Source organism: Mastacembelus armatus, chromosome 24 (genome assembly GCF_900324485.2).
Source record: "Mastacembelus armatus chromosome 24, fMasArm1.2, whole genome shotgun sequence".
Lineage (NCBI taxonomy): Eukaryota > Metazoa > Chordata > Actinopteri > Synbranchiformes > Mastacembelidae > Mastacembelus > Mastacembelus armatus.
The window spans coordinates 19,563,475-19,575,685 of NC_046656.1; the positions used below are offsets into that span (position 1 = coordinate 19,563,475).

At 42.7% G+C, this 12,211-nt stretch overlaps 1 protein-coding gene across 1 annotated transcript in view; it reads left to right on the top strand.

The window, feature by feature from the left end:
- The first annotated feature begins 4,063 nt into the window (after window positions 1-4,063).
- The window catches only part of afdna (afadin, adherens junction formation factor a), a 73,788-nt gene continuing 65,640 nt past the window's right edge, over window positions 4,064-12,211 (top strand). Inside the window, 1 exon segment of the mRNA XM_026319238.2 lies at window positions 4,064-4,359. Coding sequence (XP_026175023.1) covers window positions 4,258-4,359 — 102 coding nt within the window. The 5' untranslated portion in view covers window positions 4,064-4,257.

Genomic DNA, 12,211 nt, shown 5'->3' on the forward strand with positions numbered 1-12,211 from the left:
TTTATTTATTTTTTCTTTCCTTCTTCGCCGTTCTGATCCGTCCATTTTTATTATCTGACACACCCACCTTGTGCTTAATCATCACCCCCACTTCTGGTGTCTTTCCCTGTGTGTATTTCCTTCTCTTGACCAAAGAGTGTTTTCAGTATTGGCCCCACAGCGATGATTAGGTTGGATGATTAAAACTGTGACCTTTACCATGATGGCTGTAAATTTAAACTCTCCTGTACACCACTACATGCACACGCACATGCTGATAAATTAAAGGAAGTGGCCTCTGACTGAACATGTGATTCATTACAAGAGGTCAGGTATTGATTCAATGAAATAATTAACATTTCAACAGCGAGTTCCTAAAGACTGTAGTGGTCAATAATCAGAATTTCACTCGGATGCATGAATAATTTAACCCCAAAATTAAAAATACAGTTACTGATTTAATTTAAAGGACCAGTTTGCTCAAATGAATCTGCTGCTGGAACAGCCACCTCTCCGTTTTTGCTGCTGCTGTGATTTGTACCCGTTCAGAAGCAGGTCCAGCACCGATGCCGAGGGACAAGCTCCAGGTCGTCCAAATGTGTTGGAGGGGTGAAGGTCAGAGGTCTGTGCAGATCAGTCACGTTCTTCCACACCAAGCTGGGGAAACTATTTCTGCATGGACCTGGCTTCGTGCACGGGGGCATTGTTATGCTGAAACAGGAAATGGCCAAACCCAAACGTTTGCCACAAAGTTGGAAGCACATTCTCTAATAAAATATTATTGTTTGTTTTAGTATTAACATTTAACCTAAGGGCAAAGTTTTTAGAATTATGTGTCAATTATCTGTCTCTTGGATTTCTGCTTCCACCATAGACACAGTACAGCTGATGCTGAGTCGAATATCCTCATTTTGCAGGTTGAGTGATAGAATATATTTTTTGTCATCTCACCCTCTCGTTGTATTTAGACTCAACCCACCTGCTGTCACTTCTTAAGACAGAGAAAATCTGTTCACCAGGTTGACGACAGCCTGTGATGTGTCTTAAGACCTGCTTTCTCGTTTTTATGCATTTGCTCTGCAGCTTCCTCTTTTCTAATTGTGTTGTTCTGTTTGTTGTGGGTTTGCTTGTAATAAATCTCAGGCCCATGAGCATATGACACATTATTCCCCTGAATAAGTGCTGAATGTGCTGAGCTGTTTGCTCTATTAGTAACTCAGTTTTATCTTTAGTCTTTGTTTGCAGCAACTTTGTGCTTTCAACTACCAGAAAGATCTGGTAATCTGCTTGAACCTGTTACTGTGAGTGAGATAAGGAGAAACACTCACTGTATTATCAGGTGTTATCATAGTTAGTTTTAAAAAATAGCAGATAAGTGAAGGCAGCTGTGGTCGGAGCAGGAGACAAAATAACTGCTGAGTATTTGGGAGGGCGAGGGCTGACGGGGACATCACACCAGCATCAAGACAGCTGATTTCGGTGGTCGATTATCAGACGTTTATCAAAGAATGAACTGTTCTGAACTGCTGAGTGATCACTGTGTGTGTGTGTGTGTGTGTGTGTGTGTGTGTGTGTGGTGACTGAAGCCGTGATAACATTGCAAATAAAGGAAGTGGTGGGGCTATCTGGTGAAGTTGGTTTCCTGTTGTGGGTTCTCACTTCTGCTGCTGATGTCAGACGAGTTCAGCGACAATTCACGTCTTCTCTCCAGTGGTAGGACGTCAGTAGCAAATCTGCTTCTGTGACTGACATTTATCATAAATTACAGTATTAACGCTGATGCAACAGTGTGTAAGTAGGATTCAACCGGTGTAGCTGCTCAATGTGGAGCCAGTGTTCAGTATTTTATGTACATCTAGCTAGTTTAGTCCATCCTGGTCTCCTCCAATGAAATAATGATGAAATAAGATTTTATCTGTCTGTCATTTTTCCTATTTATTTCTTAATGTTTTCCCTTAAGTCTGCCCCGTGTTGTATGCTGCTCTGTTTAAGGCCTATTTAAAGTCGTTACTCACACATGATGTCAGTGCAGCGCTCATCCATCAAACACCAACACCCACAAATTCGGGCGCAGTGACTAATGTTTCTAAGAAGCTGAGGCTATTGCTCTACACTCCGTCTGGGAGATCGACATGACTAACCACTCAGCTGTATCGCAGCTATTTTTGTAGATGTGGCCACCACGACATTCCTGACATTTCACATGTATCTGCCTGATATTTGGAGACTTCTCCGACTCACTGACGGTTGTGTGTTAATAAGGAGGTGCTGTTTACTCTACAAAGGTGAAGCACTGCTGCTCATTTACACACAGACACACACATTTGTACAGCTAATGTTGTGATGTAATCCATCCCCTAGCCCAATACCCTACACTTAACTCCAACCCTTGACCCTATGACCCTACCCCAGCCCTAAACCCCCATCTTAACCCACAAAACCATCCTCTGAAAACATGTGAGGAAAGTGAGGACTGGCCAAAATGTCCTCACTCCTTCTCACAGTGCATAGATGTACAAGTACCCAACACAAAATGCAATCAACACACACACACAGATAGAAAACCAGTTGTTTGATTACATGAAGTGTGTGTAAACAGGAACAAACCAATCGTGCAGCAACACTGGCTCATCCATCACATAAACATAGACAGATAAGAAATAAAAATCCTTTTAATGTGAGAAAAATCCTTCTTGTTGATATCAGAGTTTCTCTTGTTTTATTTTATTTTGTTTATTTCATAAATTGATATTTATGAATTTTCAAAATGTATTCATATTTGTATGTTAAAAACTCAAATCTAGTCTTTCTTGCAGATTTGTCTCATTAAGAAGAAACTGTATAGTATTTATAGTGAAATAGATAACACACACACAGTCACGGACTAAAAGGCAGTGACTGTGTGTGCGTGTTGTGTCTTTGAACAGAGGGACTTAACAGTGTTGTGTGGCATTCAGCACCTGCTTGGTACCACTCAATCACGAGACAATATGAAAACAGAAATCACAGAGTGCTCCTCTTCCACTTTGAACTTTGAGAGGTACAGTGAAAAAGTGGGTAGTGCCACAGCAAAAAGGTTCTGGGTTTGAATCCCGGTGGATCCGGTGGGCCTTTCTGTGTGGAGTCTGCATGTTGTCTCTGTGTCTGTGTGGGTTTTCTCCTCCCACAGTCCAAACACATGCAGGTTCATTTGGTTGGTGACTCTAAATGGCCCGTAGGTGCAAATGTACAGTAAACATATTCTGTTTTTCGAAAGGTTGATATTAGAGATATAAAGCAGCAGTAATCATAAAAAAATGACCAACAGTTCACCAGGTTAATGTATTTCTACTTGTCAAGTTTTTTACTGCCTCCTTATCCTGCACAAGCTTTTGTTTACTTTAAACTCACCTTTATCTGTGAATATGTGAATGTCTTTGTGCAGACATAGTATCATGTCTATTGTACACCTGAAAATTAGATTTATAATAAGCAAACAATAAATTAAATAAAAAGTTTCAACTTTTATTTGTTTCAGGCACACATGGGTCTAGGAGACACCAAAATTAGTGCTGCTTTTATGAAATAATTATTTCTGCACTAAATTATTTACAAATAACTGTCTTCCACACCACATTGTACAATAAACTCTGCTAAATAAAAACCTAAATGTTAAATCTAAATCTAAAACAAACACTTATAAGAAATAAGACATTGAAAAATGTTATCTCCTAAATCATCATGATATTATCTTCATGTAAACCTGCCTGTTTCAACAGATAATGATAAAGTACATAAACGTAACTGTGCACAAACATTTAAATTCTGCTTCACATAGAGCTCTATACTATAGTTATTTATATGTTCAGAATTAGGATTATGCCAAATGACCAAATTTCTTTATATGAGAACACTTTGGTGATAAAAAATAAAGGAAGATTGAAATAAAAACGTGGGCGCTAATTAACCCATATATCGGGGTATTTTAATAAATAAACTGCGCTGTGAATCACATTTTATTGGTCCTCAAAGAGTTAACAGTTGTGCGCGCTCACGATATGAACCTTGAGTACGCCGGGTGCGCGCAGAGTCCCCGGGACCGCGGAGAGTAGCAGCGGGACCGCGAAGGTAGAGCAGGTCGGTCGATGAGCGGAGACAGAGACCTCACAAAGTCCCAGCGATAAAACACCAGACCTGAAGCTTCGGTGTCCCAGGCGGCGTCTTCTCGTCCGGTGGACTAACGTAACGGGAAGTTTTGATCAACAGCACGTACGGAGACGGTCACCGAGGCTGTCCACCATGTCGGGGAGCAGGGAGGAGGAGAGGAGGAAACTGGCCGACATCATCAACCACTGGAACGCCAACCGGCTCGACCTGTTCGAGATCAGCCGGCCCACGGAGGTAGGAGACCAGCTCGGGGTGGCAGGAGAGGCCGCGGACCCGCAGGCCCTCTCCTGGGAGCTTGGTTGACCGTAAAGCTGTCACTTAGGTTGGAAATGTCGAAAGTGAAGCTGTTGTGGGCAGCGTGGTCTGCTGGGTTTACTCGGTGGCAAGTCCCCCGTACGTGCATGGAGAGAATCAGTGCCAAACTCCATTGAAAAATCTGGTGATTTATTGTGTCGTAATATACAACATGACGCTTGTAACGTTAAACAAACCATTGGACTTTCGTGACCAGTAAACATGCAGATAAATTATTGGTTGACTTAACAACACCATGTTTAATTTAAACTTCTCCTTTTTGTTTCTAAATGGACATTTCACTCAAACCTAGCTAGCGACCAGTGTTGGCTCCCTTACACAACTGTTGGGGAAGTTATCAGGAATAATTCTCAGAATTTACAGTTAACCTGTCTGTGTTTTGTGTAAACAGATATGCCGAATTTAAAGTGAATACCACTGATTTTGTTAATTACTTGGAGAAGTGTGTATGTGTGTGTGCGATAAGACAGGCGACACAAAATAGCCAGATTTTGAATGGAGTTTGGTGTGTTGTTATCTCCACGACACGTATCGGGGCTAGCTAGCTGGTTAGCAAACACATTACCTGTAGAGCAAACATGGACTCTGCCTTTGTGTTAGAACTGACGAGCCCAATTAGTGACGTCCTTGTATAACACACACACACACTCAGGGCTAATGTTATTTAAAGAAGAAACCAAAGTTGTGTTACAGCTAGCAGTGTGAGCTGTGTGTGTTGGTTGTGTAGCGGGTTTTCAGCAGTGCCTGCAATGGCTGACAAACCCAGTGTGGTTGTTTGATACGCAGGGCAAACAGATAAAAGCTTAACGCATTAGCAACAAGCTGGGTGCACATGCATTCAAACCAAGGATGCTGCCAGCTTACAATTCATAACACAGTCTCCCTGCTGGAAGTGTGTGTGGGTGTGGGTGTGTGTGTGTGTGTGGGGGGGGGTTGACCCTGCAACATACTGGGGAGCAGTGTTGTAGTTCAGGTTGTGGTTGTTTAGTAATAACATGACAAGGTGAGAAACTCCTCCCTGCAGGCTCCAGCTCGCCAACATGGGCTCAGTGATGTTTCTACTCCTTAGCAAGTTCATAAATACCTTTCAGCTGGTGCATCTCATAGCTAAGTAGTTTTGATTTACAGCTACGACTATGATTGTGTCAGGCAGCGTTTTTAGGCGGGCAGCCCACCCCCACCTCTCCTTGGATAAGGGTGTAGGGGGGCCAGAGGGTCTCCCTCTCCTCTTCTTGAGCCGATTAAATTATCAGGATTGAAGCAGGCCGGGCCGTTGGCCGGGGTTGTGTGCTGCACACACAACCTCTACATTCTGTGAGGAATGATTAACCCAGTCCAGAAGTTCTCCAGGCTCTAATTCTCTCACTGTACAAGCAGCAGCGCTTCAGCTAAAAGACCGCGTAGAGTTTAGTCCAGTTGAAGATGATTAAATGTAAGCAGATGCATGGCCTTCCTTGCCATGCCACACCCTCCCCATATGTCAGCTGGTAGGGCCCCCAGGCTGCACAAGTGTCCTTCACACTGTCTAGACTGCTCTTGAGTGTAGTGCTGCAGGAAATATACCGTGCTAGGAAATAAAGTTTACAATGTGGTCTACGATGGATACTGATTTTTAGATTTGCTTTACCTCAGAATCCACATATCTGATAACTGAAAAAAATGTGTAATTTTAGAGCAAGCTGGCTCTGAGAGAGGTGAGATCATTCGTGTGATTAGATTAGGTATGGATGGCTGATTAGTCTGGAGCAAAGGTTCTCCAACATTTTTAATCTTGCAACCCAAACTAAACAGGTCCTGCTGTGGGACTTATGGTGAGGCTCATTATAACACAACCTTTTCTTGGGTCACGTGGGGACTCGCAGCAGGCAGAGATGTGGGGCTTATTTTGTGCAGAATTCAATAAACACAGGCCTCAGAAGATGTAGCTGCACTGGAATCTGGATGCAGTCACACAAACAGTTTCATTTGGAGTAAGAACAATCAAGGGAAAGTTTGCTGCCCAAATTAAATCGAATATGAGCATAAATTAAGAAGATTATTGGACAGAGGTTTGGTTGAGGGTCTGGTGGTCTGTGGTGGCATAGTTTGGATGCGTTATGCTCGGCTTATATCCCATGTGTTCTTAAAAGTGGTTCAGTCCTGTTTGAAGAGGTGAGCTGTGCTTTTTATCGGTATTGTGAGCACAGCATTTGCATGCGTATTCCACAAAGGCTTCATGTGTATTAGACTTTGAATGTTGACAACTAATATCAAGCAGTTCTGGGGAAACTGCATAGAGGAAAAGCTGTTGTCAAGAATGACCTAAATATAACTTGTGATACAGAAACAAGTGGAGTGAAGTTTCAAGGGAAAGAACTGAAAAGCAAGTTTTTATGAGTTTGGAATGAAATTTCTTCTTCTGCTGTTTTTATTTACAAGCGTTGGTACATACTGTGACGAACTAAAGGGTTTGAGCCTCGTGTCTGAAATATTACCAGTACATACTGAGGCACATTGTACAGGACAAGTAGACCTTGTGTCCATTGATAGGGATAATGCAAGATAAATGATAGACAGTAGATGATGCATATCACCTTACAAATGTACTCTTGAGCATCCAGTCACTGTGTACTCAGGCAGTATGTATCCAGTATAAGGTTGTGGCTGTGACAGTCTTGTCATTAGTGGGTAGTGCTATTTAGAGCCAGTCATGACACGTAACATTGTCATTAATCAGGCAGGTCTGATGTTTGTTATGGTGACATTTTCCTCATCAGTGGCAGTTTGAAGCTGTAGTTAAATGATGGGTTGTGTGTGGTTTTTTTCCTCAGATAAAATCTGTATATCTTATCAGGCTTCGACTTGAGGCAAAAACGTACTTGCTGTACTTGATGCTGATGTAGGTAAGACGGTTTTAAAGATCGTCTACTGGTCCTGAGTGCTGACTAAAGGGTTTTCTGTATTTTTATTTATTTATTTATTTATTTTAGCAAATACAGCAGCTTTTTTTTTTAACCAGCCTGCCCTGTTCTCCATTGACTTTGTCTGGACTGAAGCCTTGGCCTCACCAACTCAGCTCCACCAGACCTCCCAAAGTGTCTGTAGGCTGCTCAAGGCAATCGCTTACAATGGTCACTGTCCACGTGGAGCCTGAAAATGTTTTACTCTCACATTTTCGTAATGGCTTCATTGCATGTTAGGCTCTAATTACTTACTGACAGTAGGAGCTCAAAATTACAGAGATGTATTAGATCTAAATGTATGACCGTAATGCCTTTAATATACTTTATACAGTTTTTGTGCACCACAGCTGGAAATTAAAGTAAATATCACAAAATGTTTTTGCTTTAATTTGCACTTTAGGCCACAGTTTAACTTCCATGCTTGGAAGACACAACAGGGTTAACACAGTATGATGGATGTTTTTTTTGTTTTGTTGAATCTGCTCAGCTGAGCAGACCCAAGCATCTTCTCTTGAAATGTGCTTTTTTTAAAAATTTTCTTCACTATATGTTCCTCAGATAGCCTGAAAACATCTTTTTAGTTTTGTTAAATCAGAGAAGGCGTTAAAGTCTCAGAGCCACCGAGCTTTGCCTGTAATTGCAGTCTGCTGTGACGGGATGACATGATGCATGTGTTCGGGTAAAGGGAAACGGCTCATCTAACCTTGCTGTGTGTGTCTGTGCTGCACAGCAACCTGAATGGGTGTAGAACGTGATCACACAACCTTTGCCCTTAGTTTAATGTGCAACCCCTCCACTTAGAAGTCTGAATTTAAGGAAAATAGATGGCTGCTGTTTTTTATTTATTTATTTTTTTAAGCAGAAGAGAACTGAAGAGGGTGGAAATGTTTTAAGCAAAATCAAATCATTATGTCTGATTTTTGATTTGCAGCGTACTCTTCAGCTCCCCTGTGCACTGCAGGACTGCAAAGAATGACAATGCCGTTCCCAGTCGCCCAATCCTTTTTGAAAAACTTTCAATGCTCAGTGGTGCAGCAGTGCTCTATTCTTGCTTCTGCTCCACATGGGAGACATTATAGGATGAGAGACAAAGAAACCAATAATAAACAAGGAGCCTTTTACAGCAAGGTGCCATGCTGCGTGATTCCAGTGCACTTTCGTTGCTCCCGATCAGGGTTTTTGCTTTGTTTATGATATGCTGAACCACAAACCAGAAATGCAGCAATTAAAAATGGCACAAAATGACAGGTCACTGAAAACGCGGGCGAGAAGTGCTCAGTCATAGTGAATTATGGGTGAAAGGTATTTACCAACAGGAAGCTCATGTCCACCTTCTTTCCCATGGGATATGAGTGCAGCGTGTTAGCAGACTCGCCATGACATCAGCAACCACTCCCTCCTTTTCCCTTCTGCACAGGAAGCAGGAAACTTGACAGGAACTAGGTGTTGTGTGGAGATAGTGGCTTTCCTGTGGTTGACGTGGAATGTTGTTTTCCGAGTGATTTCAGATTTTATTTTATTTTACCAGCTATTTGTACGGCTCCATGATAACTCTTTCGTCAGTGGCAGCAGAACTTTAGTTTCCTAGGAACAACTAGGTAAAACTGATTCATGTCTATACAACCATCAGGCAATCTGACCGTTTTGGAGGCTGTAGTCTGGGCTGCATTATGCAGAGAGATGTTTTGGTTAGCTAGTAATGCCTCATTGATATTAATATGGGGACAAAATAATAGAAACACCTGTCTCCTCAATGTTGATTGTCTGCGAACATTGGTGTCAAACTCGAGTCGTCCAGGGCCACTGCCCTGCTTGTTTTCCAACGGTCCCTGGTCTACACACTGCTGATTACCTGGATCAGGTGTGTTCAGCCAATCAGAAGCTGCTGATTCTGCTCAGTGATTCTTTTGCTCTTCTGACGGTGTTGGACCATCATTAGAGCTCAAAACAAAAACTGTTTTGTGCAGGAACAAAACAACATTGTCACTATAGAGGGAAAAAGATCGTCTGCTGAGAGTGTCTGACTTTGACTAAAAGGTCAGAGTCCGCCTGCTGTGGGCCAGTTTGGGGCAGCTGGTGACAGTAGCAGCATGTTTGGCCTGGTTAACAGATCTGCTGGCCTCAGCCACTGCTACAGCACCACGAGGTCACACACACCTCGGTGCGTTTTTCTCTGTTTGCATTGTCCTTCTGTGTGTTCGTCGGCCATGCCCTCCCTCCCTCTTTCCGTCTCTTCCTCATCATGAGGTATGGTGACTGGCTGGCTGCGTAACCATGGTAACCCAATAGCTGTGATGAGCAGACACGCATACCTGGGAGTTGACAGGTTTCTCTATAAAGTGTGTGTGTGTGTGTGTGTTTTTTAAAATCTGCTGTAATGAAGGCAGCTGTGATTGAAAGTCAGGTCAGAGCCGTCGTCATCAGGCAGTTGGATGATCGTAATGATGCAGCTCTGCTCCTGAAGTGAACAGGACGTGGTGATCACTTCAGTTTGCTGCACTCTGAGTCGCAGGTGGGTGGGTTGACTGTCAGCTAAAGGCTAAAATTATGCATCTCTCAGACTACATCTCAACAACACTTTAAGCACTAAGCTCTCAAGCACAGACCAGGATTTCAGTCATTAGAAAACACTCCAACTTTTGGATGTTATGTAGCACTTGCACCAACAGTGTTTGAATGCACAGCAGATACAGTGGGTACGGAAAGTATTCAGACCCCTTTAAATTTTTCACTCTTTGTGTCATTGCAGCCATTTGCCAAAATCAAAAAAGTTCATTTTATTTCTCATTAATGTACACTCAGCACCCCATCTTGACAGAAAAAAACAGAAATGTAGAAATTTTTGCAAATTTATTAAAAAAGAAAAACTGAAATATCACATGGTCATAAGTATTCAGACCCTTTGCAGTGACACTCATATTTAACTCACATGCTGTCCATTTCTTCTAATCCTCCTTGAGATGGTTCTGCTCCTTCATTGGAGTCCAGCTGTGTTTAATTAAACTGACTGGACTTGATTAGGAAAGGCACACACCTGTCTATATAAGACCTTACAGCTCACAGTGCATGTCAGAGCAAATGAGAATCATGAGGTCGAAGGAACTGCCCAAGGAGCTCAGAGACAGAACTGTGGCAAGGCACAGATCTGGCCAAGGATACAAAAGAATTTCTGCAGCACTCAAGGTTCCTAAGAGCACAGTGGCCTCCATAATCCTCAAATGGAAAAAGTTTGGGACGACCAGAACTCTTCCTAGACCTGGCCGTCCAGCCAAACTGAGCAATCGTGGGAGAAGAGCCTTGGTGAGAGAGGTAAAGAAGAACCCAAAGATCACTGTGGCTGAGCTCCAGAGATGCAGTAGGGAGATGGGAGAAAGTTCCACAAAGTCAACTATCACTGCAGCCCTCCACCAGTCGGGGCTTTATGGCAGAGTGGCCCGACGGAAGCCTCTCCTCAGTGCAAGACACATGAAAGCTCACATAGAGTTTGCCAAAAAACACATGAAGGACTCCCAGACTATGAGAAATAAGATTCTCTGGTCTGATGAGACCAAGATTGAACCTTTTGGCGTTAATTCTAAGCGGTATGTGTGGAGAAAACCAGGCACTGCTCATCACCTGCCCAATACAATCCCTACAGTGAAACATGGTGGTGGGAGCATCATGTTGTGGGGGTGTTTTTCAGCTGCAGGGACAGGACAACTGGTTGCAATTGAAGGAAAGATGAATGCGGCCAAGTACAGAGATATCCTGGAAGAAAACCTCTTCCAGAGTGCTCAGGACCTCAGACTGGGCCAAAGGTTCACCTTTCAACAGGACAATGACCCTAAGCACACAGCTAAAATAACAAAGGAGGGGCTTCGGAACAACTCTGTGACCGTTCTTGACTGGCCCAGCCAGAGTCCTGACCTAAACCCAATTGAGCATCTCTGGAGAGACCTGAAAATGGCTGTCCACCAACATTCACCATCCAACCTGACAGAACTGGAGAGGATCTGCAAGGAAGAATGGCAGAGGATCCCCAAATCCAGGTGTGAAAAACTTGTTGCATCATTCCCAAGAAGACTCATGGCTGTACTAGCTCAAAAAGGTGCTTCTACTCAATACTGAGCACAGGGTCTGAATACTTATGACCATGTGATATTTCAGTTTTTCTTTTTTAATAAATTTGCAAAAATTTCTACATTTCTGGTTTTTTCTGTCAAGATGGGGTGCTGAGTGTACATTAATGAGAAATAAAATGAACTTTTTTGATTTTGGCAAATGGCTGCAATGACACAAAGAGTGAAAAATTTAAAGGGGTCTGAATACTTTCCGTACCCACTGTATATATCAGCAGGTGTATGGAGGATCCCATTTAAAAACAGGTCCTGTTTGCGTTTGCTATGTGTCAGATAAACAACAGGTGATTGGATGCAGGTTTGGATGTGTTTGTCATATCACATGCAATCCATTTTGGACCTCCTAGGCTACATGCAACATACGGTCAGTTGTACCTTAAGTTCTGCAGAAGCTGTAAAGAGTAATTCTGCACTTTTGTTGGCTAATGCTAACCCAACAGCAACACACGATGACTTTTATGGACTATGAACAAGACAAAGTTTATCGTCTTGAAAGGCTGTTACTCACGTCACTCCCCTAACCACACAGATCCTTCAGTAATTAAACTGATCAGGTACATGCTGCAACAGTTTGGAGCAGCTTCTGTGTTATTGTTTGGGTTGAAATGACTGTGGCTGCTTTTCCCTGTTGCTTTAATGAGACAGGGAGAGTGATGGCTGATTTCAGCTGCAGCTGTCACAGGACATTTTCACAGATCGCTTCCTGATACT